Source organism: Stegodyphus dumicola, chromosome 10 (assembly GCF_044657685.1).
Source record: "Stegodyphus dumicola isolate Sdum_Otavi_A_Nest chromosome 10, ASM4465768v1".
In the NCBI taxonomy this organism is placed as follows: Eukaryota; Metazoa; Arthropoda; class Arachnida; order Araneae; family Eresidae; genus Stegodyphus; species Stegodyphus dumicola.
In genome coordinates, this window is record NC_140777.1 from 163,525,482 (window position 1) to 163,552,970 (window position 27,489).

At 32.5% G+C, this 27,489-nt stretch overlaps 1 protein-coding gene across 5 annotated transcripts in view; it reads left to right on the forward strand.

The window, feature by feature from the left end:
• The window catches only part of Pka-R1 (protein kinase, cAMP-dependent, regulatory subunit type 1), a 225,419-nt gene that overhangs the window by 175,922 nt on the left and 22,008 nt on the right, over positions 1-27,489 (forward strand). For 3 of the 5 annotated variants that reach the window (XM_035355089.2, XM_035355087.2, XM_035355088.2), the window contains exons 2-5: positions 11,832-12,008; positions 24,052-24,143; positions 26,778-26,886; positions 27,239-27,337. In XM_035355089.2, the coding sequence (XP_035210980.1) occupies positions 11,832-12,008; positions 24,052-24,143; positions 26,778-26,886; positions 27,239-27,337 (477 nt within the window). The other 2 variants (XM_035355090.2, XM_035355086.2) reach the window with 2 other exon arrangements.

Consider the following 27,489-nt stretch of genomic DNA (forward strand, 5'->3'; position numbering starts at 1 on the left):
GTGCAGTTTATCATTTATTGTTCATTAATAGAAATGGACAGCCTATCGTTTATTCATGTTTCGATAAAATTATGTCCCAATATTAGGACTTCTTTTAGTATCTAACTGCAGACTATAACTGAATAAGCAACTAAGATCTGAATCCTTAACATGGAGAAAGGCTGATATTTTTCAGTTTTGTATCTCGGTAATTTTGGCGAGATATCGCGAAGCTGGCAACGGTTTTGGCGACATTTGTGTCCGATCATTGTACCATCGTAATAGGTATTTTAGTTAAATAAATGTCATCGATCATTATATTAGTTGTAACCATAATTCGACCCTCATATTGCCTTCCAGTAATTTCGAGAAGCAGAAAGTATTAGAAATATCTCGGCGGCCGAGTGAAAATTATATAAGGCCGGAGAGATTATCTGTTCTCAGTAGTTGTTGTTGTGAGTTGTTAGTTTAAGAGCGACTTCGGAGTATTGAAAGCTTCGCCTTTCAGATGTGCTTTGTTTGCGTTGTGTTTTCCGTTTTTAATAGTTTGAAGTGTAACTAATGATTGTACTCTGTGTTACTGTGAACGCCTGTATGACTATTTCTGTGGAATGTTCTAGAACTCTGAAATGTTTCTTTTGATAAAATAAATCAAAAATATTCAGATAATAAATGTTCAATAATTTCGAGAAGCAGAAAGTATTAGAAATATCTCGGCGGCCGAGTGAAAATTATATAAGGCCGGAGAGATTATCTGCTCTCAGTAGTTGTTGTTGTGAGTTGTTAGTTTAAGAGCGACTTCGGAGTATTGAAAGCTTCGCCTTTCAGATGTGCTTTGTTTGCGTTGTGTTTTCCGTTTTTAATAGTTTGAAGTGTAACTAATGGTTGTACTCTGTGTTACTGTGAACGCCTGTATGACTATTTCTGTGGAATGTTCTAGAACTCTGAAATGTTTCTTTTGATAAAATAAATCAAAAATATTCAGATAATAAATGTTATCAACCTATCGCTCAAAATTTTGAGATAATAAATTTTATCAGTCTGTCATCGAACCCTGTGTGCATTCGATCTTTTACGGATCCATCCGCACGCAAGAGAACTTTTAATTAAAAACTGAGCGATTTAAAAGCTTTGCGTTTCCATTCTGCAAAGCATGTTTCAAACTTAATTAGAAAACTCGGGTATATAAAATTTGTGTTGCCACTCGGGAAACGCAATTATATTAATTTGTCTCAGATTTAATAAACAAATTGGCTATTTAAGAGTGCCACTACCTGAATTGAAATATCTTAAAGTGTGTTATCGTTGAAGCGTAAAATATTTAATTTTTCACGCATTAACATAAGCGTAAATGCATCACAGCATTCTTTTTTTTTTTTTTTTTTAAGTGAATTTGTAATAGTTGTCACAAAGCATTACTTTCGCTGTGAAATCTATTATGCCATCAAAACGAAAATCGATTGCTCGATCTACACCTCAAGTACGAAAAGAAAAGTACATTACGAGTGTCAGAAACAAACGAGTAACTGGAAGCAAGACTGGAAAACGAGTACGCACTGCTCAAGCCCGTTCTTCTCAAACAGACGAGTAACTGGAAGCAAGACTGGAACACGTTCGAGTACGCACTACTCGATCCAGACAAACACTGTACGCTGACTTAAATCTTGGTGCATTTCATTAGGATGCTAATTATGATTACATTCTTCATTCAAGTGTCGTTATCGGAAAAGTGGATAAATTATGCATGTATTGCAGAACCGTCAAATTTAAGAATGAAGCTCCAGGAATGCTACGTGGGTGGAAAAGTCAAATTGCCATAATTAAACTCACCACCCGAACCATTATCAACCTTGGTATCAGGTGACACAAGCCAATCGAAACGTGCAAAATGCGAAAAAAAAAAAAAAAAAAAAAAAAAAAAAAAAAAAAAAAACATTTCATAACAGAATTAAAACACAAACACTTTCTTCTTTTAACTAGCATTGCAACACATGCCGGGTAACAACTAGTAGTAATAAGGGTGACTTTCTCCATGAAAATTCGCATGAATTGAAGCAACCTGTTAATATGTTTGCATAAATGTTTTATTACGCAATTCTTAGTTATAATTTATAAGTACTATTCATATCTTTCGAAAACTAAAAATTTAATTATAGTATATTGCAGTTGCTAAGCAGAGTATAATCACTTATCGAAATATTTTGAAGAACATCTCTTTTGAATTTGCCGTCTAGACATAAACATGCCTGTTCATAGCTCTTTTTTTTTTTTTTTTTTTTTTTCCGCTGTTCAGCATGTGCAATTATTTTACCATGAGAAGTGAAGAATAGAATGAGATGTTTTTATTATTCTTAATTTAATTTTATTACAGAGAATCGCGATTAGACTGTGTAAACAGTTCATTCTTTTAATTTTCTTTTAACATTTCCAATGCCTTTACTTTGCCTACCAGCAGCTGAGCAGTAAATCCTATGAACGCGGGTAGTTCTACCCGACGTAAAATCCAATCGAATGGTTTGCTATTCTTTGCTTAGCTTTCAAACGCATGGCAGAAGATATTCATTGGACGAAAGCAAATATTAATCGCTTGCGTATTCTGCCCGAAAGCAGACGACATTTTAGGAAACGCAAATTAAGATGTCACAATGATAAATGTTTTTAATTATCGTTTGGCAGGCTTGCTGGAATTAAAACAAAAATTAGTCCTAAAGATTTGTAAATGCACTCTAAATATAAATATTTCATACCACGAAAATATCCTGTACTCTTCAAAAATATAAAGCTGTGTATTTACCCAAAAAGAATCTAAATGCACGGAAATTGAATGTCCGACTTACGTAAAGGCAGAATGATTCGAAGTTAGCAGCTGAATGCCTGGATTAATGCCATCACTTATTAGACAGCGGAAAAAAGTTTCGCATTTTACTTGAATTTTGATTTTTATCCTTTTTGCTGCCTTGTACGAAGTAAAGGCGGTACTGTAACTGCGAAAAATCATATTTCAAATATCCATTTTGACCGTTCTCGAATGCATTTGAAGGATGTTTGGTGTAAACAGCATCTGTTGGTATGGATAGAATAAAGGACCTCTTTTCTCAAACGGATTGCAAAATGGATTCGAAAGAGATTTTTTCCCTACATCTGGTCTGTATATACTATGTATCTCCTATAATTCAAAAACGAGCAGCTGTACAACGTTGAAATTTTATTATATAGAAGTATATAACACATGTAGTAGTGCATCTCCTTTTTCGTTGCAATCGGCCTCACCAAACATATGTATGTATATATATATATATAGTCATATATAAAGGGTGATTCTGAATTTTTTTACAAATTAACAGGGGTGATAGTACTCATCCAGATGAGCAATAATTACCATAGAACATAGGTTCGCATTCCACTCTGAGAGGCATTAAAGAGTAATATTAGAATTCCAACATGAACTTACAGCTGTGTTGGAAGAGCGAATGAACGAGACCAAAAGGTCACAATCAGTTTAGTGAAAAACTCACAGAGAGTGCACAAAGCGGATAAAACCGAAAACTTGGCGTTCGAGTATTAATTCAAGCTCAAACATTTATGGCAAACACTCAAATGCACTCCTTTGGTTGGAAAGGTCTCAACCTCGCAAACGATTACAAGTTAATTATCTAAATTATTGGAGGGAAATTATCTATGAGGGTTAAAACTGCTACTTTGATATCAAGTATCAAGGTAGCAGTTTTATTCCCCTAATCTTCTATCCTGACTTCCTGGACTTACTGTGCTGCGCTTATTTTACTTGAAGAGCCCTTCTATGGGACACGAAGTTCTGACAGCCGGAACACAGCATGAACTTTCCATGCTAATCTCGGCATGCAGAAGAAGTTGTTGTTAGTTGAGAATATTCAGCCGTTGATTAGATTGTTGCAATCGTTTGCGATTTTGGGTCTTTGCCAACCAAAGATGTGCATTTGAGTGTTTGCCATCAAAGTCTGAGCTCGAATTAACACCCGAACGCCAAGTTTTCGGTTTTATCCGTTTTGTGCAAACTCTGTGAGTTTTTTTACTAAACTGATTGTGCAACATTTGGTCTCGTTCATTCGCTCTCCCAGCACTGTTTAAGTTCAGATTGGAACTCTAATATTCCTCTTTTCTGTCTCTCAGAGTGGAATGCGACCCTATGTTCTATGGTAATTATTGCTCATCTGGATGACTACTATCACCCCTCTTAATTAGTAAAAACAATTTAGAATCGCCCTGTATATATCCCCACTGTGATACCGCAGCTCGATGAGCTCAGTTTTTTTTTTATTCTTACATGTTGGTAAATTGTGCATTTTTTCCTTTAAAAGTAGTTAAATTATGTTGTTCTTATGTTCCGGTTAAGTTGTTGTGCCTTTAGTTAATCTGCAAACAATCGTTGTAGAATTATAAACAGTTTAAAAGCTGTTTAGGTGCTAAAAAGCCTAACGAAACCGTCATTTGTTTACATTTAAAACTCTTAGTAGAATAGTTAATTAAGTCAGTTTCTGCACCAACTTTATTGTCTTTTTGCGAAGTGGGGCCAAACGTAATCTTTCAGTTTTGTGCACCGAAAAATTTATCTTCCTACCTGCTAGCTGAAATGATTGCTCATGCATAGATATTCTAATTTTAATTTTAAGAATTGTTTTGTTTAACTGTATCTGGTGTTTAAAATGTTTTTCTGTAATTTACAATTTTTAATAAAGGTGTTTTGAGTTTTTAGGTATTTTTGCCTCGCCGCGAAGTTGGAATTAAATTAATTGAATGAGAAATATATCTCTAATGAAATTCGAGAAAATAAGTTTAAATGAAATGCAGGAAAAAAATATGTGTAATTTAATAGGCCGTAAAAGAAAGTCATGTAGTGTCCACATCAGATATTTTTATCAAAATATGATAAAATCGGAGAACATTTTACTAATCGAAATTCTTCCGTAACTTTTAGAAGTTCTAATTTGTTACGTAAATTATATTAGTAAGCGAACGTTTTTCTTAATTACTCTATATGATAGATTTAATGAATATATAAATGAAATTATATAATTTAATACGTTGCTAAGATAATCTTAATTACCATTTAGACATGAGAGGCATCTGAGTATAATCTAAGCTACTCTTTAATAGTTTGAATTATATTTTTAGCATTAATGAGATTTTAAAAATTCATTACCCGCCACGTGGTGGAGTAAAAGATGGTAAAATTTAGCATTAACTCCTGGACGCTTTAAATAACACACGGTTATTTGTAAGTCAATAAGTATTCAGTCAATGAACAAGCCGGCTGTTAAGCTATGCTATAGTCGAATAAAAAAAAATGGTGATTACTGAAAAAGCCGCTTACTGTAATCGCGGCTAATGCTATCGTTCGGATATTGTTATCAAATTGTCAAAACTCCGCCAATTTGTACATGAAAATATAAAAAATACTTCGCTTATTATAATCAACAAGTTAGTTAAAGTTATCAAAATACAGAATAAATTTATTAAACTGAAGTAATATCGCCAGATGAAAGGTAAAATCGCCAAATAATGTCGAAATAGAGCAAAGAGATTCCTAAAATGTGAGCTATATCGCCAAGTGAGGGATTAAGTCGCCAAGCATCTTTATTTTGATTTAAGGTGACATCTCAGAAAACCGTGAAAAATCTCTTAGAATCGCATCTAAGAAAAGACAATAAAGAACTGTTTTAAGCATGTCAGACTTTTAATAAGCCATCAAATAATAGTTGATGAAGAATTAAAAATGTCTCAAACTAACATGACTTGTGATGAATTCAAAGCTTGGATGGATGGATATTAATGAAAAACCTCAAGCTGTAGATTCAGTGACAGAAGACGATATCTGCCAGTCGCTTTCTAAAACAAATCCAAGCACAGGATTTGATAAACTTTCTCTAGAAGACAGTGACGAAATCGATGGATTTCCTACAATTGAAGGGTTTCTCTGTGACTATTTAGATTAGATATACGGAATCGGTCAAATAATTTCCAGAAACATTATGAACAGTTCAAAAAATGAACTATTGCGTAAGAATTCCAGACAATCAACTGTTAATGATTTTCTTCCAAATTAAAATGCTATGAAAGTAATTCATATGCTTTTGGTTATATTCATCTCCTGTTTTGAAGTATATTTTCCCTCGTCGTTTAAGGCTACTATTCGGTTAATCTTATCAAAATATTTATGGACAAACGTGATCACATTAAGTGGCGCCTACCGTACTTCTTTCACCAAGGCTTACTAACTCAGAGATATTATCAAGGTTATTTGCATAAGTATCTCAACCAAAATTTGCGAAGGTGGATAGGAAGACACGATGGGGTAATGCAGTGCCATCTAGTTTTCGGATTTAATCGCAAATGATTTTTTTCTTGTGGGATACTGTGTTTATGTTATCGCTCCCCACTAAGTATCCTCGCAACCGGATCACTGATATTGTAGCTCTGAACTATCTTGATAGAATGATATAGCATACTACATACTTATCGGGATTAGCGACAGTCCATCAATATGTTAGCAACAGTTCATTTGGGGCCCAGTGATAAGAGTGTTATATCATTATAGCATAATATAATTTCATACGTATTATTTACTGCTGAACATCATTACTGTGTAATTACTATTATCAATGTTCATACCAGATTATGTGGTAGGTAACTGTATGTATATGGGTAACATAACAGAACATTTCAACCAATATTGTATCAATCACATAACATAGGAGATGAGTAGTTATCACAGTGTAACACACACACACACACACAAAAAAAAAATTATAAAAAAAAAGGTACTTTTCCGTTTCGCCGGCGCAAATCTCGCCAAGCAGACTTTATTGGCGACAACATACAGTATACACATAAAAAATATTTAAAAAATGTTAGTTTTAAGAATTCTTTTTTTGAAGGCATAAACATTTTAATATCGCTTAAAATTTTATAAAAAGCCAATAAATAAAGACAATAAATTTGTAAAAAAAACATTAATTTAAGAATTTACTATGCTTTCATGGTTCACCATCCTGATTCGCCGGTTCATATCACGTGACCCCAAGCGATCTCATCTCACGTAAACTACTCTACAAAATTCTAATGCTCTCAGTAATTATCTACATTAATTTCAAGTTAAATCTTAATTTGGAACACAAGTTTATATGCAAGAACTATTTCAATTCGTACGAATAGCTTACTCAGAAATTATGTAAAACTGCAGTGCTTTACTTCGCTAATGCATTCTCATTAGAATTGAATTTAACCCTTGACTTTACCTTTTCTATATTTTCGGCTTCAGGTAAGCACTGTGATTGCATTCTAATTGACTTAATTACCGAAAATGGCCTTAGACATAAAGCTGAACTATCTGATAAAAATTCTATGCAATTATATGCCAGTATTGAAAAAAACAATCAATCTGATAAGAAAAAGCTGCGACTTGTTTTGAAAATGAGGCGTAAAAGGTTACCAGCGAGAATATTCCGTTTGGCATCGGTTGTACCATTATTGGCAACTTTATCGCTTGCGCCGGCAAAACGGAAAAGTACCAAAAAAAATATGCAAACAATTTTAAATTTCAGGAATTTGCGTTGTGTATGCTAAACCCATTCTATGACTAAGGTCCAGTGTAAGGAATTAACTACAATAATTACAAGGCTAAGTAGATAAAATCAATCTAACGTTTATTAATGAGCAAATAGTATGAATAATTTACATTTTAACAATCAAAACTGAAATAATAAGCAAAACATAAGCTTGAAAATAAAACGATTAATACATAACAAGAGCGCTGGACACTGGTAGTTCGAGCCGGATTCGAATCCCGGTCAACGGTGCGGTTGCATGCAAGTTTTCGTGGTTTTACCTTACGTAAAGTCGCTATGAACCAGTTTCCCTTAAAAATTTCTCCACGTAGCCATTCCTGAATTTAGGCAAATAGCCTTCTGTTTTTTTTTTTTTTTTTTTTTTTTTCCCATAAACTCATGTTAGCAACGATGGGCGTATTAAAAATTTGTGAAATATATTCTTAAAAAAGTGCAGTTTTGTCTCTCTTTTAACACGAAAAAGTTTGGTGTCGGTTGAGCAGTTTATTAGTCTAAAATATATCAGGGAGTAATCTTGTTTATTAAAACAATTAAATTTACTTTAAATGTTGGCTTGCTTACGAGTCACGTAAGTAAACTCATTCCTTAATGTTTAATTAAATTCTTTTAAAACTTCTGCGTAACATTTTTACTTTTCCCAAATCCTGGTTTCTGACGGATTTCTTTTTCATAGAACGAAGTCCGTCATTATTCAGGAGCGCTAAATTACGCCTGCTGCTGGCAACAGCCTTGAGCACCTTTCGGGTGACTAACTCAATTTAACTCAATTCCCTGCACAATTTTGATGGAGAGCATCCCGGGGGGGGACGGGTCCGATTTAACTCCACCCCTCTCCCCTTCCACCAAACCACACGAGAGGACTTTCGGCTCGCCGCATATTTAGAGTGCCCCCATGCCGCACTGACACTATACATTTACAAATATCCATGCCTTCTCCGGGATTCGAACCCGGGCCTTTCGACACGGCAGTCAGCGACTCTAACCATTATACCGGTTGGGCGGCACCTCTACCGATAAACAATATTATACTTAAAACAGCTGTTTTGGGCGACCTTTAAAATCGGAACACTTTCAGATTTTAATTTTTATTCCAATACTTTATAAAAAATACAATTTTCTTGCTTGAGAAATTCTTGTAAAACCAAAAGAATGAAAATGATGTATGTGCCCTATTACTTATACATATCATTCAGTAGTAAAATTTCCATTCGTCAATCTCATTATACACATTTTTGCCAAAATGCGGTGAAACTATTAATGTGCGTCTTACATTCTTTACCGCTTTCCCGTAGTATAAAAACCAAACTAATTATTATTCTTTTTTAAATATAATTTGGCTTACTGTAGAAATGTTATGACATATTGAAAAAAAAAAGAGTTTCATTAACTCTTCTATTTTTTAAAAAATCTTTTCGTGTAAAGAAAGCTTTTTAGTGCAAATTTTAGCCCTCCCTAAAGTAATTAGCGCAGGTTCACGAATCCTCAGCCTTTTGTCCGAGTTCGAAATCCATGGTAAAGCAAAGAAGTTTATTACTGTAATTTTTTTTGCATGTGGGGGTACTTAAAATCATCCGAGTCAAAAAGTCTTCTTGGGATGTTCTTAATAAGAGAGAAAAAAGGGTGCAAGAGCTTCGTTTCCATCGTTCATGGGCCTCGGTCAGAACTGGAAAAAAGTTCAGGTATATGGATTTGTATAAAAATGCTTAAGTAGACTGGTAAAAAGCTTAAGCAGATGAATGTGTTGTTTGCCTTAGTTAAATAATCCGATTCATTCCGGTGCAGATTACGGGAGCAAAGTGGTCCAAAACATACCTGTCTTTCAAAAACGTACCTGTCTTGAAAAATTTTAATGAAGTGATATAAATATTTATTTTGGAATACTAATTTTTTACATGTTTAAACTTTAGTCCTTTTATACTACACGGAAGAATGTTTTATTCACTACGTAAATTTTGTTTTAGCAACCCAGAAATTGTTTCGAAAAATAGTTTTCATTAGAAACTAATTAGTAAAATTAAATAAAATTAAATAATTTTCTTGCGTCAATGGTGCAAGGAATGATATATGAATTTAACAAATAATTTGTTAAATTATATTGTATGTGTATGTTGAATTTCTCTTGAGTAATTCTTAAACTAGTAGACCTAACGTAGTTGATTAGTTTAGAACCGTTTCAAATGTTAAATTGAATTCTGAAAGCGGAGATCGAATTAAAAATTTTTTAATACTTTTAATCCCCTTTTTATTATTTTTATTTTCATATTTCAGAGCAAACTCTTTCTTGAAGTGTAAGTTTACTAGATGTTTCCAGAGTAATTTTTTTTTTTTTTTTTTTTTTTTTTAAACTTTTATGTTTTTCTACGTAAAAGAAAAGAAAGAATAAAATTAAAAGTAAAGAATCTTGTAAGAACGAGGAATTAGTGGGGAAGGCTAAGTCTTTCTATTCGCAAATTTGAATAATTTGCGAATAAATTTCAGATGTAAATATTTCATGTTTCACATTTTATTTGAATAAGCATTTATCCTTTAATGATTTTTGCTTGTTATATATATTCAAAAATGGAATTTAACTGCTTGAAATCCCAAAGCTTAGCATGGTGCCTTCCAATAGAGTATACAAATACTAATAAGTATTTGTTTAGTAAAATAATTTAAATACATAAAAAATTGCTTTCATTCCTTTTCTTTTTAAAGCCAAAACGTTTCAAATATTTATGTAATATTAACGTAATATTTTCTATACGATGCTTTTTTTTCCCTCTAGTCTTTGATAACAATTTATATCCGTTTTTCATTACACAAGATGGTATAAAACTCAACTTTAACCTGTTCTTTGATGTATGAAATTTATTGTTATTTCATTGTCTAAAATCTTACATGTTACGCTTGTCGTACGTTCTGAGAACTCAGTTTTGACGCAATGCGTAGCTCTTTTCTCCCAATCTTGTCTTTAAATGCTATTTATAGCTAGCACAAAACACAGTCCAAGTTCCCTAAATTTCGATTACCAGCATCGAAAAGAGATTTATTACTAAAAGCAAAAAGCGTGAAAGAGACTCAAAGCAATTTGGAAATGAAAGCCAGAGAAAATTGAGATTATCCGCCGCTATTCCAAAAATATGTTACAACTGTTCTTTGGACGCTTTCCAAAATATAAAATTCACAAAAATATCTCCCGAGGTTAGCTACGAAAATAGCTATCGCACTTTGGCCTGCTGCGACTCCTGATCTCTCTGCGGAGCTTAAAGGCAGGAGAACCTGGAAAAAAGGGAGAACTTTTGTTAAGCTCCCGATTTTGAAATTGAATGTGAACCGCCGAAAGAACCGAAAGGATAAAGCAGTGTCTGACGTCACCAAACTGCGAGTTCAGAGTTCCGGTCGAAGCAGTCGGTCAATCACAACCGTTCTATGGTAAGCAAAACAGTTAAGATGGCGTCTCATAGCAGTGACGAAGAGCAAAGCTTAAGAGAATGTGAAGCTTACGTTCAACGCCATAACATTCAGAGATTATTAAAAGATTGTATAGTTCAGTTATGTGTAAGACGCCCAGAAAATCCAGTTTCCTTTCTTAGGGAATATTTTCAGAAGTTGGAAAGGGTAAGATTTTAACGTTGTGTTAAGAAATAGGCTTAACATAAGTCAGTCTACATTTTCACATTGTTTTGAGTGTTTTCATGCAGGTACCTTTTTTGACCTTTCATATTTTAAAACATTATTATGTAAATATTCTTATAAATACATTAATATGTTAATCTTTTGCTCATGAAAATATCATTTACTTCGAAGAAATGAAGAGTAATGAGTGACTTATCATTCACTCCTGATATGGTAACGTTTTTTAAATGTTGATAGGATATTGTGGAGATAAATGTTTTCTACCGTATGGAATCATTACATTTCCGTATTTTCTAATTTTAATATGTTGGAAATAAATATATACGATTGTTACTTACCGAATCTATCAAGATTTTTTTTTTCTGTTTTTATAACGGTGATTAAAAGTGTCACCATATATGTCAAACGTATACTGGTAGAAAGATATGCTTCAAGCTATAGAATAATTTAGGTATTTAAATTTTTTCTTTTCATCACAGCTCAGAGTTGTTTTCCGTTTTCGCTATTTAAATCGCCCAAGTTTTAATTCCTTTTTATTATCAGCATATTCAGTTCAACTATGTTTATATAACGTTCTCAGTAGTTAATCAGTATTGACTTATGTTAATCGTATCACTTACTTTTTTTTGGTAGGAGGCTGCAGCTTCAGCTAAGAATCAGCAAAAGAATTTGAATGCTACAAGTCCATGTGATGAAAGGGATGATGACATATGTGGTACTCCCAACATGGCACCAGCTCAGAGAGTTCGACGAGGAGCTGTTAGTGCAGAAACATATTCAGAAGAAGATGCTACAACCTATGTCAAAAAGGTTTATTTTAATCAAAGTTTCAGTATTATGAAAACAACTTTCACAATGCTAGTATTTATAATATAATCCTAAAATTGAAGCAGTCAGTGATGAACCCGTTATTCGTTTGTATAAAAATTTACAATATTTAGCATTTATGCTATTTAAATAATTTAATTATCTCCAAGATTACATTATAGTGATACACTTTTTGAAAAGTTACTGTAACTGATACAGTTTTTTGAAATGAAAATGAATGTTTATATAATAATTTGTCAATAAAATGTGTGAAAGCTAAACTTAATAGAGGTGACATTGTGCACTTGAGCAAATATATTTTTCATTGGAAAAGATTTACTATTATGTAATCTTAAGTGTACTTTATCTGTGAAAAAGTTAATTAATTAAGAACTAGTTAATGTATTTTAATAATTGATCCCATGATGACAAAATTCTACCTGTTTTACTGTATATTTAATTTTCATATTGAAAATTTTTATAAGAATATACAAAAAAAATAGAAACATATTTTAAATGAATTGTAATAACATTTTAGCATTATTTTTAAATAGAAAATATCTTTCTAGCAATTTTTCTACATTGGCTTTAAAATCAAAAACGTTTCTAAGATTAAAAGCCAGACATTGGACAGATTAAAAGCATTAGAAGAAAACTAAATGTGAATTATCAAAATTTTCATGCAACATTGAGTATTGTTAAATTGAAGCGTATGACTGACTTCTTTGACTTAATGTGTTAGCAAATATCATAGCTATGCAATAGATTATATTTCTTATATGAGTGTAATTTCATGAACAATTTGTTTTTTGTATTTGAAAACTCTTAAATTATATTTCTTTTGTAAGATAAGTCATTTAAAAAGTGGGGAGAATTGCAGTATTTTTCATATTTTTATGTGCAGTAATTATTTTTATTTTGAATGTGTGTAAGGAATTTTGACTATCTTGTGTATTGCTGTTTATACCTATGAAACATTAAGAAATCTACTTTGGTAGAAAAGATCAGCACAATTTTCTTCCATCTCTAAAATAAGAGAAATTATTTTTGATTAATTTTTTTAAACGTATTGTGGCAGATATTGCAGCTATATTGTGATGTGCAGTTATATCACAAAGTTAAAATTTTCATTTTCCAATGCAATTCAATTTTTTTAATGAAAATCATTTTTATAATTGTTTATCTTAATCTACATATGTATATATCTTATCCCAATTGTCACTCAGGGCAAAAAGTTATGCAGATATCTAGTTTTAAAATAGAAGTTAATCTTTCAAGACTATTCAGAGTTGTTGTCATGTGTTTGCTATGTCTTTCTAAGACTATATTTTCTGTTGTGTGTTCCTGAGTATCTAAAGTTAAGTTGAGTTCCTGATTATCTAAGTTTGCCATGGTGAATGTTTTACAGATTTAATATAGCCAACGAGATGTTAGATTTCAGTTCAAACCAGGGATTGTTAACCTTTTCTGTTCCATGGACCATCTGACTGTTTACCAAAAGCCCTGAACATCTTTCTGTGAATTAATATTTTAGAATACCTAAAGTAAAATTCTGAGACATAATTTATGCAGAACAAAGTCCAAAATTGCCGGATTTTAGTTTAATTTAAATCTACTAAGATATGTATGAATTATAAAACTTAAAATATGAAATACAGTGGAGCACTGTTTATATGTCTTTTAGGGACTGTTTACGACTGTTGTATAAGTGAGAAAGATATATAAACAAAAATTTAATTTATGATGGAAATAATATGTATGCAAGTTGTACAATTTTGATACTTTGAATCTACTATTGAGTTGGTCGGAAAGTCATATCGTATTTTGCTGACAGATGTGCATTTATTGGAGTAGAAACATCATGCGCACACACCTCGCTGAAATGCTATGTAACAGGGGTGGCCAAAGTGCGGCTTGCGAGCTTGATATGGCTCTCGTAGGCAATTTGTGTAGCTCGTGCATATAAAATATATGTATGAAATATGGTAAACTAAAACTATTGAGTGTCCAAAAAGAAGTAATTAATTAGTGGAACTACTCTTATATGCGCCCTCAAGTCGCCAAATTTCGCGCCAAATATTTTTGGCGAGAAACTTCATGCTGCCATATTACTATCTAAATTTTTTGTCTACATTTCGAACTTTTAGCCTAAAATGTCTCCAAAAACGCGGTTTTCGCACATGCAAAAACTACGTTTTCAACATACAATTTAGCTAAAAATCCAAAAGAAAAACAAAAAATTTAGATAGCAAAAACGTAAAGTTTCTAACCAAAAATATTTGACAAGAATCCATGTACACGGCGACATGTTTTAACTTAAAGAAACATCTACGAATGGCACAATGTAGGCAACAAACGAATCTACAAACTACGCACACCTCACTTTAATAAATTAACATAACAACAATAAATTTCAAAGAATACCATGTACACAGCATCCTGTTTAAACTTAAAAAAAATTCTACGAATTGCACAATTTAGGCAAGGAAGGAATCTACGATCTACGCACTCCTCGCTTGAATAAAATAACATAACAACAATAAATTTCAAATAATACCATGTACACAGCATTCTGTTTCAACTTTAAAAAACATCTACGAATTGCACAGTCTAGACACTAAACAACAAAATAAATTTCAAACAATTTAAAAAAACAACAATAACGACAGAAATTCATACTAAAGAACCAATGAACATAACATTCTACAAAATAAGAACAAGGAGAAAATAAAATGCACTTACCATGAATTAATGCGTTTTCGAATAGCAGAAATATAAATTTCATACCACCTTTAACATGCCGCCACGTAATCACTATCGTATTTGCATGACAGCTAGACACACTATCCAGAAAATTTATACTATGGTTCACAAATAAATAAAATCACAAATCCCTACTTCTATCATGCACTGCCATTAAAAATAATCTCCCAGACTCTCTTTCCACACTTCCAAATACCCACTACCCCTCAACAGGATAGCCACAATGATATTTCCTTTTGCCGAACTTCAATTCAACAACTACCATTTTATCTTTCCCTCCCATCTTCTCAGGCACAGAGGCGAATCAACGAGCTCCAGCGAAAGATTTCTCAACGTCAACAGGGTTGCCATAGAACACGCAATCATGCCAAAAACCACCGCAGAACACATATCGCCACATTTGGTGAAATTAGGGTGTATATTAGAGTTGTACCTAATTAGTTTAGACTCTTTTTACAAAGTTATCAGGTATTTTCTATTTAAAACCTCCTCCACTACTTCTATATTGATGTAAATATGAACTTGTGGCTTTTAGAAAATCTAGATGCGGCTCTCGAACATTCCTGAATTCAAACGTGCGGCTCTTACCGACATGAAGTTTGGCCAACCCTGCTATATAAGGTCACACTTCTAACCTATTCAATAAACAGAAAATTGTTTGATTCGAATGAGTTGGATAGATTTTATACGGAGTTGAAAATGTAGGGGAAAACTGTTAGTTTTTGCTATATTTTGCTTTTTTATTTCCGCAAAGGCAAGAATGTGAAGCTTGTGAAAAGTTCCGTAAAGTTTATGGGAGCGATGTTCTAACGACACGTCAGTGCCAGCACTGATTTGCGAAAATCCGTCTGGTGATTTTGTTGTGAATGATGCACCTCAGACATGAAGACCATTGGAGGCTGTCGATGACGAAATAAAGGCAGTGGTTAAGTCTAACTCGTGGTACACGACACGAGAAATTGCAGAGGCACTACACATTGCTCAATGAACCATTCATGACCATTTAAAGAAGCTCAGATTCGTAAGCAAGCTTGAAGTTTGTGTTCCTCGTGAGCTGAAGGAGATCCATTTGGTGAAGCATTTTAACATCTGCCATTCCCTTCCTTTCTTAAACGAGAAGAAAATGACCCTTTCTGAAGCATAGGGTCAATGGTGATGAGAAATGGATTGTGTGCAGGAACGTTACATGCAAGCGGTCTTGGAAATAGTTTGATGAACCAACTCCATCCATGTCCAAAGTGAACATTCACCAGAAAAAAGTCATGCTGCCAGTTTGGTGGGATTTCAAAGGTGTTGTGCATTTCGAGCTCTTACCAAGGAATCGGACGATTAATTCAGCCATGTATTGTCAGCAGTTGAACAATGCAATCAATCAAAATCGGCCAGAACTCATGAAACGTAGAGGCAAGATCACACGCGAGTTTGGCTACCTACCAAAAGCTGTTTGAGCTTGTTTGGGATGTGTTGCCCCACCCACTGTACTCACCTGATCTTGCACCTTCAGATTAGCATGTTTTGCTCTTTGCAGAATTCCTTGAATCATAAAAACTTTTGATTCCGATGGTGTTATAAATCGTCACCTAGTACCGTTTTTTGCTCCTAAAGACGAATCATTCTACCAGTGTGGAATTATGAACCTTGTGGAACGATGGAAAAAGGTCATCGAACAAAATGGCTAATACATTATTGATTGAATTCTTATTATTATAGGAATGAATCACCTTTGAAAAACATAGTAAAAATACAGCATGACTTTCTGATCAATCCGCTGCTATTAATACACAATTTTACTATCATACTTAGAATTTATTAAAATATTAACTTTCAAAAGTTTTTTATGTAATATTTTAAATTAATATTCTAAACTAGGGATAGGCAAACTACGACCCGCGGTAAGGCTCTATCCAGCCCGCAGATAAAATTTTGATTCCCGGTCCTAGGCAAATTAAAAGAAATATATATTTAAATATTATATATCCATCTCCTTTTCTCCTTTGTTTAAATATTTTTTTTTTCCTTCTTTTCAAAGGACTGATGATCTTTTTACTTTCTCTATTTTTGTTGTACAAAACATAAATCGACGGAAATATCAAACATAGAGAGCTTTCGATCAGTAAAGTGTAAAAGCGGAAGTTCTTTGTTAGGTATAGCTGTAGATTAGTACAAAGAATTGTCATCGCTTTTTCGGGGAGAAGGCGTATGGGAATCCCAATATGGGTGAATTAGACTTCGCATGTAGCAGACTGCACATTTTAAGCTCCAACCAGCAGCTTTTAGCATGAGTTCTAATGTTATTGATTGTATATGGAAAGATTGTGGACGTATAGCATCATTGTGAATAGTGAAATTAATAAAAGTATAGTGTAGCTAGTACTTTGTTTTGTTTGGGTTATTCGTAAAATATTTCAACCCCAAAATGGCTACTAAAAAATGTAAGGTTGATTCAGAATGCCGTGCTTTTAATGATTGAATGGACTTGGAAATATTGTTTTACAGTTGTAAAAGATAAACCAGTGTGTCTCATCTGCAATGAAGCTGTAGCAGTCTTCCAAGAATATAATGTTTCTCGTCATTTCGCATCTAAGCATAAGAATTCCGATTATGAAGCAATGTCCGAATATGAAAGAAAACAAAATCCAGGAAGTCTTTGTAAAAAATTATCAGGCCGACACAATTTTTTCAAGAAGGTAAACAGTATCAAGAAGCAGCTCACAGGCAAGTTACATTGTAGCATACAATATTGCTAATAATAATAAAGCTCTCTGTGATGGGGAGTTCGTTAAACAGTGCATGCTCCAAGTTTTTTGATGTTTTGTGTCCAGACAAAAAAATAATTTTGAGACCTAAGCTTATCTCGAAAAACAGTGACTTCTAGAATCGAAGACATCGATAAAAATCTGACGTCACAATTAGAGTCAAAGATTGGCCAGTTTAAATTTTGCTCCATAGCTATGGATGAAAGCACTCATATAAATGATACTGCTCAATTAGTGTTATTTACAAGAGGTGTTGATGAGAACTTTGAAATTACCGAGGAACTGGCATACGTGCATTCTTTAAAGGCAACTACAACAGGATGTGATATTTTTCGTGAATTTCAGGAAGGTCTTTTAACTTTGAAAATGCCTATAGCAAATATATGTAATATTACGACCGATGGAGCACCAGATATGAGAGGGAAAAAAAATCTGGATTTCTTGGACTGTTTAATCAAAACTATCCCGGGAACAATTTTGTTTTTCTACATTGTGTTATACATCAAGGTGCTCTGCGTAAATCTGCATTGAATATGAAATTTGTGCTTTATGCAGTCTTGAAGCTTGTAAATATTATTCAATCTCGTGGGCTTACTCACAGGCAATTTCAAGATTTTCTTCAGTCCATCCAATCTGAATACTCTGAGATACTGTATTACACGAAAGTAAGGTGGCTTAGTGCAGGATGTGTTTTCGAGCGAGTCTGGCAGCTGAAAGACAACATTGTGTCGTTCTTCCATAAGAACAGTATTCTGCAGAGTGCAAAATGCATTTTTCGTAGATCTTCTTTGTCATATGAGTTAACTTGAATGTCAAGATGCAAGGGAAAAATCAATTTATTCACAATATCTGGACTCTTCTCAAAGCTTTTAAACTGTAACTTAATCTGTTTGCTGGGCAGCTAGCTGAGAATGGCTTGTCTCATTTCCTGAGGTTAAATTCAGTACCCTTAGTAAATGAAAAGAAGCTTAAGAATTGTGAAGATGGCTTGGAAAAAACTGCATTTTGAGTTCGAACGCAAATTTCAAGATTTCAATGCCATTCAAACAGAATATTTTTACTATGCCTTTAAACATAAACTGTGAAGCAGTGAGGTCAGATTTGCAGCTTGAATTAATTGAGTTGCAGTCTTAACAGTCATCTCAAGCAGTTGTTTCTAAATATGCCAAAGTTAGAGTGTTACAAATCATTATCGAAAGTAACTTTCCCAAATTTAATATCTCACGTCCAAAAAATCAGTGCTATGTTTGCTTCATCTTATATATGTGAACAAGTGTTTTCAACAATGAACCTTCGAAAGAATTATTTCAAAAGTAAAGTGACAGATGAGCATTTAGCCTTGTTCCTTAGAATTAGTACATCTCACTTCGACCCTCAATATCAGGAACTTAAAAATTAAATCACAATTTCATTCATCTCCTTAACATATTTAAATTGTAATACTTTTACATTGTTTTTAAAATTTTAGAAAAATTTATTTTCGCCTGCCAAAGTTTTTTTTTTTCGATTTTTGGCCTGCGACCGAAATAGTTTTCCCATTCCTGTTCGAAACAGTTATAAAATTTAAGCAATTTTTTATAATTAATATTTTAAAATGATATTAATACATTTTAAAATAATAAGAATACAAATTTCTGTACATTGTTATATAAAACTAGAAAAAAAACAAAGTCATACCTTTATGTGAATTATAATCTTGAATAAGTTTTTTTTTTTTTTTTTCCCTCGAGAACATTTTAGAGAAAATTTTTAACTATTTTAATGAAAATTTTTTTATCATCTGGCATGTCTTTTGATTTTGAATTTTAAGAAAAACACTGAATTGAGTTTTTGAAATGTTTTTTCTTTGCTGATAGCATTTGGAAAAGAAAGTGGGATTATTTTTTCATTCTCTGTATTTAAATGTTCATTTGGTAAAATGTTTTCAATATTTCTCCAATTATTCCTAAGTCTGACATCATTACATTACTATCACAGTTACGTGGTGTCTGCCAAAAATGTTGCAGAGAAAACACTGTAAAGCAAAAACATCGGGGGAGGAAATATCAGTTTTAAAACATCGTGATATAAAACATCATTGAAAATAAAGCATTTAAAAAACTTTGCAGTTTAAAAAAAAATTTTATAAAAAATATCATGGTAAAAATTAAAGCATCTTTAAATCATCGTATGATGATAACATTGCAGACATTAGGCTTTAAAAGTATATAAAAAATATAAGGCTTTAAAGGTATTTGACTACATATTCACATAATGATTTGTGTGGGCAAGAAGGAATGAGGAATAGTTTTTAATTCTAATATTCCCAATGACTCATGTTAATGTCCCCCTGCCAAGAGTTACCAAGTGGTAAAATCACCAAACACTGATAGCTCGATCTGGCAAATGAACTCGGTGCATAAGATGATTGGGCTTTCTTTAATGTACAATGTTGATACAAACAAGTTCCTGAGAAAGTCTTCGACAAAGGCGTCTCTCCCCTTACTCATGTAGTGTCCTTTGCTATTAGTCAATAAATCCAAGCCCTTACTGAAATATTACATAGCTGATATGTTTCGTTATATCTAATAAATCAGCATCCAAACAATTAACTGCACACTGTACATGAAAATGACACTTCAAGAAGGCGAATAAACTGAAACAAAACAAAATTTAATTTTCATTAAAAGAATATCAGATTAATAAAAATCTGATAATTAACTAAACAATTTTAACAGAGGTAACCTCAATCAGTTACTGATCTTTTTTTAACTAATCCTTTTTTGGTGAATCTTTACATTATGGTAACTTGGCGAAAATTTGTCGACCAACCCTGCTAGTTTTGTTTTGGACGCCATTTTGTTTTCACAAAGTAAAGGCTTTTTTTTTTTTTTTTTTTAACTCAACATTTTTTCCAACAATCTGCTAGCCGAATTACGCTTGTACTAGAACTTTTATGGAACAAAAATGCTTAATCATGACAAAGATCAGGTGCAAAATTGGGAGAAAATGCAGAATCGCAAACTGCTTGCCGCGTTTTTAAGAATTGCACATACATGGTATCCATGTACACATCAACCTATTTTCACTTAAAAAGTCAAAGAAAATTGACAGAAATCCAATTCTTCTTACTCTTGTAAGAAGCGCCATACAAATAAGTGGGCGATTCTGCACTTTAGCAGTGAAATTGTTTCTAAGCACTTATTAGCTAAAATCACGATCGAAATTTTCCGGAAAATGTCACATTACATGTCTCATGATTTCCCATTTCTCTGAGACAAAATAATCTGTGATTCGAAGTGTGTACTTCTCAGATTATTGCTAAAGTCCTAGCTAGTAACCTTTATCGCCTTACCAAAATGTCGCCAAACTACCTGTTACCATATTCTAAAGATAGCCCCTTTTTTAATTAATATTTTTTGTGAAAAAATACCAATAAAGCTTTATAAAAGAGTTTAGTTAATTAATGACCTATATTAGTTAATTGCATAAGCTTAAAGTTCTATTAATTGGTAGAAGTTGATTTAATTTTCTACAAAATTTCAGTTCTATTCTTTAAATGATATAAATTTTGTGCATTATGAGTTATAATATGAACGAAATATGTAAGTTAACTGTTATATAATTATTGGATTATATTAATACTGTTAAGTGAACCTAACGACAGAGTGTCGCTATGGTAAACAAATAAAGTGAATTTTAAAGAATGCATTTATTCTATTGTGGTTTATGCACTGTCGGTGAAGTAGGTTTAATTCAATCCAATAAGTTTTAACGAAATGCAAGAAAAAATGCCTATAATTTAATATTCCGTACAAGGAAGTCATGTGGTGTACACATCAGATTTTTAAAATCTAATTTCCTTATCAAATATTTTATTCTGAACTGTTAACGTTGTGGCATGCCATAGTTGCGATGCCCTCTTATCCATCCATTCATTACTTTTAGCATAATGTTTCTGTTATGTAAGAATCCTAAAAAAGTCAAAAATTCCTTTTTTCTGTTATTCTGTGTCATCCATCCATACGCTTGAGTAATTTTGAGACATATGCCATTAACAATTTTTTGGAAGCAATTCCACTTATTGCCTGATCGAAAATGAAACATGCTTTCACTTTGTAAATCCTGCTGCAGTCACCTTTTTAAGATATATTATTAAGAACCCTAAGGGTTCCATTGACTCTAAATTAATAAATACACAGCTATACTGGGCACATATGTGTTACTGACACTTCGCTGATACATTGGGACCATGTCACTCACATGGGGCTGATAAAGCAGTTGGGTTTAAATTTTGGTTACTTTTCTTGTGCACTGTAATATCAGATGTAACTTGACTCTTTGACGGTTAAATAGGCTAGTAAAATTAAGATAACTTTTTAGTTTAGAATTTTGGTCCATTTTATAATTTGTGATAGTAAAGGAGGATTTCTTAATGAATTCGCATCCAAGATTATTGGACTTTTCTTCAAATTTTGGTAGATCTTAGATGTATTGTACTTTAAAAAATAATCTTCGTAACTCAGCGTTGCAGAACAGATACTCAGGTAATATAAATTCATCTCCCTTCAAAACATATTTACTCAACATTCAGAACCAAAATAGTTTTCTGTCAAGCATTAAATTATGTGCCAGAATGTGACGAGAGTTGGCAGTACACAGAGACTGTTTGTGCAATTCTTTGGCTTGTGTAGTAGCAATTTTTGCACAAAAATGCTATTGCAGTCTCCCTTGACTTTATCCATGTACACATCGACCTATTTTCACTTGAAAAAAATCATCAAAGCATTGCACAAACTAGGCTATGCGCACTCCCTTGACTTTGTCCATGTACACATCGAATTATATTCACTTAAAAAGTCAAAGGAGCAGCCAACAAAAAAATATATAATCTCAATAAACTACATTTTAAATCAAATAATGGAATAACATAAAAAAGAAAATTCATCATTGCACTACACAAAGGAACTGTCCACTTACCTTATTTACAAATTAACATGTCTTCAGTCAAACAAAATTCCTTAACAGCATCCAAAAACTTCCTAAAATTATCTGAACTAGATTCTGTATACTCATGTCGCCATATAAATTAACAAAAATATCCTCCGTAGCGACGTTCGACTATACGCTTTTCCAAGGTTTGACGATACACATTTCTTTCCTACAAACAGGACACCTAATAATGGCTACTAAGTAAACCTTCATTTACACACCAGTCAAGTAATGCTGTTTCTCCTTTCCTTCCAAATCGTACACAAACTTCAAATTAATTACCACATTCAGGTATTTTACCATCTAAACCACAAAACAAGCAATATACTTCCTAACCAACACACGCCACAAGCAAGATTTACCGCAATCTTGCACCCGATTATGTTATAATAGGGTTTCCATAACATTCAACTACTCAGGCTACCATAAATGAAACAACAACTTTGCAATAATACAAGGAGAGACATCAAAAATTGTGTTTAATAAAATGGAGTTACTTTTTGTAGTGGAAACATAAGAGTAAAAAACTGGTCAAAATGTCTTTTTTTCTGCCATTATACTTGAGGACAACCTGCTACTGAATATCTGTGATCACTCTGCAATTTTGTTTAAAAAATGTTTGCCATCGGGGAAATTGTTGAGCAATATTCATGCACACACAACACACACACACACAAAAAAAAAAATCTAATGGTGAAAGCCATTATAGCAATACAAAACTGTATCCTATATTACTCTAAAGCATCAGAAAATGGATTTAGTTTCTTTTGTGCCCCCCCTCCCCACTTTGAAAGGATATTTGACGAGCCTTAATATATAACACAGCTAATTGTTAAAATTTTAAGGAAAATAAAGTTTGTAGCTATTTAGTGCTTAATGCAAACAGTACAGTAGTAATAATAGGCTTGACACTGGTGTATTTCTGAGTATGTAAGTGGAAGTAACCAACTCATGCCCATGTTTAATACCAGTGGAATTAACCATCATCTTGCTGTACAGTTAAAATCAGCTGTAGAAATGTAAAAACTGGCCATGTAGATTTTTTTTCACAGATATTTTATTTCTTGTAACATCCCTCTTTTTATTACCACCTGTAAACAAAATGCTACCTATGAGCCATAAAATTCACCACATGAAAGGTTTTCACTAAGTTGCTAATGAGTTGGCTTAGAGTGCAGATAATCAGGAAGTACTGAAATTAATACAACATATATTATTATTTGTAATAATTTAGATTGTAATAAAAAATAGACTTTTTATGCACATTTATTTGTATAAATTGTGCTCTTTTTTTATGAGAGTAGCTTTATTTGAATGATAATCTGTCTTTTCCAAAATAGAAAAGCTTCTGTAAGTTATATAGAAGTTAGATTTTTAACAGAGATGGGAATGCGTTTTAAACAGGCAATTTTTAAAAATGAAGAAAACGTCTGCATCTCACCTTCCATGATCTGCTTTCCTTTCCTGCATAACATTTAAGACTAATAAATAAGCAGTTAAATGTTCTTTTGTTAAGTTAGTTTTTTTTTTTTTTTTTTTTTTCATGCAATTTACAGGTTGTACCCAAAGATTATAAAACTATGACAGCACTTTCCAAAGCCATTGAGAAAAATGTTCTCTTTGCTCATCTGGATGATACTGAGCGAAGGTAATGTATAAACTTCTGTCATTTTAAATTTGTAGCTTTACCTATATGAGAAAAATATTTTAATATTTTACCATCTGTCATATTGCTTACACTTAGTAATCTAATTGTATTTAATACATGAATTTGGCTGGTGAATCCATAAACTGGTAGAGGTATTTTAAATTTATAACGTGTATTGGTATGCATATGTCTCTAATTCTGATGTCATGCAGTATTAAATTCTGGTCCCTGGTCGATAGGTTGATTATTATGGTTACAATTTTGTATGCATCATTCTTTTTCGAAAACAGGGTAGTGGCCATGGTATCAAGACATAAATGATGAATCTTTAAATCAGATCTGTGCATTAGTTATTAATGTCTTGCTGTTTATATACTATGTTACTATTTATATAATAGCATTTTAAGACTCCACATTTCTTTGCTGAGTTGGCATATCTTCTCTTAACTACTATCCCCCCTCCCAACATTATTAATTCAAGATTTAATGGTCATTTAAACAACAAAGAATCAAGTACTGTGTAATAACTTGCCTGAAAATAGTCTGATCTTCATCGAATTTTATCATGCAGTTAATAAACGAATATCATGTTAGCATATTGTAAAGAAATTATTCTTAAAGGTGCATTGATTTTTTTATCAGATGCTAGCATAAAAATATATATTTAAAAATGAGCTAATTGTAAAAAACTGTTTAAAATAACCCTTTTGTGAAGGGGAAAAAAAAAGTAGTATAAAAGTATTAGTGTAGTAGAGGGTCATTAGTGGCTCAAGAACACACAAACAACAGATACAATATAATGACCAAGTATGAGTTTTCCTGTTCTTCATAGATTGTACTTTAAAAGCATAGATCTTTATTCCAGTACTGTTAAACAGGGCTTGCAAACGGACAAGATATCTGTAAAAAATTGAAGAATTAATTAAGGTCCATGCTATTCATAGATTAGTCTAAATATTCGTTGCAGAGCATCATCAAGCATTAGTCAGTAGAGAGAACCTAGGAAAAATCAGGTACCTGCTGTGTAAAAAAAAACATAGGTGCAGATGTAAAAAAGACATAGATAAAAACTGACTGTAGATGTAGTAATGTAAGTTTCATGGGATATTTCACAAAACACTTTTAACCTTAGGGGAATCACATTGATACTGCACTGGCACATGTAGATGTTCAGTACTCCAAATTCTCATGTTATGCTTATTTATTAATCCAGAAATGCGAAAAGTGTCTCACAGGAAGATAATTGACGTAGCAGATCTTTGGGTTTCAGGTGCTGCAGCAACTGCAAACTATGCAGTTTCATTTACAAATGCCTCTTAAGAACTCTCCACACAGTTTTCTAGGCTACTCCCAGTTCTTATCCAGCTTGATATGTCATTTTTAAGGGCTTCTCGTATAGCTTACTTCAATTCTCTCAGCTATGTCTTCTCCTACTGAAAGATGATCTGTAGATTTTCCATTACAAATGCAACTTGTCTCTTGAAATTTTGTATACTAATGACAGATTGACTTCATCCATATTTTGTTCAGAACTGGCGCTGAACAGTGACAATAGACTTGTTAACATAGAACTCAAGCACACAAAATGCTTTTTGCTATTGTGTTGGCATTTTTCTTCCCATTTTGTTTTTGCAGAAATGCTGATGATGATTGAACTTCCAGTGCCATCTATTGGCGACTGTTCAAAATTTTCTTATATTACCTCTGTATGTATGTACATTTTTAATAAATACATTTATTACATTTTGCATAGTGCACCTATGAAATTAGGGCATTTATTATGACTTACCTTGAATATACTTGAGGAAACCATTATGACATGTATGTATCTTGTAGGTGCAGATTTTTGTGTGCAGGTTAATTGAAAAGCTTGATGTTAGAAGAATAGAGACAATATTGTAGACCACCTTGAATGACTTTATGTAGCTAAAAAGAGACATTGTGTAATTAAGCATGCATTTCGGTTATGTCCTCCTTCAGGGCACCCAAAACAACAAGAAATATTCTCTGAATTTCCAACCACCTAAGTTGAATAACGATGATGACGACAAAATGACAAAATTCTCAGAACACAATGCCAATAAACTTTCAAAAGGAAGCACTCCCCAGCCAGAGTAGATGTGATGAAAATGCAGATATGAAAATGAAAAAATCGTGTTATATTAAGAAAATAGAAGTTGAATATGACAAACTGGTAAGCAAATTTCATTTTGATCCAAAACTCTTAGCAACTACACCTGGCAATAAAGTAACAGAAAGCTTACCTGCCTAACTCAACAAAGTCTTTCAACAAAAATCTTAGCAATAAAACAAAGCTATTTAGAATCTTATTTTCATCACAGCAACCCAACATAAAGAGATTGGCAACTTTATGAGAGTTGTTTTCTCTAAATTAAAAACTCAGTAAGTCTGTGAGCACAATTATGAAGTCATCCCAGTTAAAATATCTGCTGTCACATAATTTGACCATGTATTTTACAATCAACATGTTTTATTTGATAACATATGAAATTTCATTGTTATTTTTGCATATTTTGCTAAAAATAGAGTAGCTGTTATTCAGAGGTAGTTAGTCTTGTTGGACATACTTCAGAAAATTATCTGCTAACTCATATTCAAATTCTCCATTTTTAGTGATATCTTTGATGCCATGTTTCCTGTAGTACATTCTGCTGGAGAAACCATTATCCAGCAAGGAGATCAAGGTGATAACTTCTATGTTATAGATCAAGGAGAAGTTGAGGTTTGTATCATATTCACAGGATTTTCTATTATCATATATATGAAATATTTTATATCAAAGCTATTGACTGTTTATGTAAATTACAGTTTTATACTTGCATGAATGAAATATATTGTTAACTGAATGAAGTTCTTTCAATTTTCCTAATGCTGTTTCTCGGCAGAAAGAAAGATTCATATTTTTTACTTTTATTTTTGTTTTAATTTTCTCCAATTAATACCATTATTATATACTAAGGATTATTAATTGGATGCAATCTGAATCATTTTTCCTTTTACATCATACATTTTTATTACCATTAATTTTCATTTTTGTATCTATAAACTGTATTAATTCTTACACATTTTTATAGGTATTTGTAAATGGACAGCTTGTAACTACTATTGGTGAAGGTGGAAGTTTTGGTGAATTGGCTTTAATTTATGGAACACCACGTGCTGCTACAGTCAGAGTTCGTATATTTGCTTTTTGTTTTATTATTCTAATTTGTTAACTCTTTATAAATTTGAATTTGTTATAATTGCTGTATATATTTTCATGGATATGCTGGTAATTGGAGATCTGTGTAGAATTTGGTAGAAAATAATTATTTAATTCATTTAT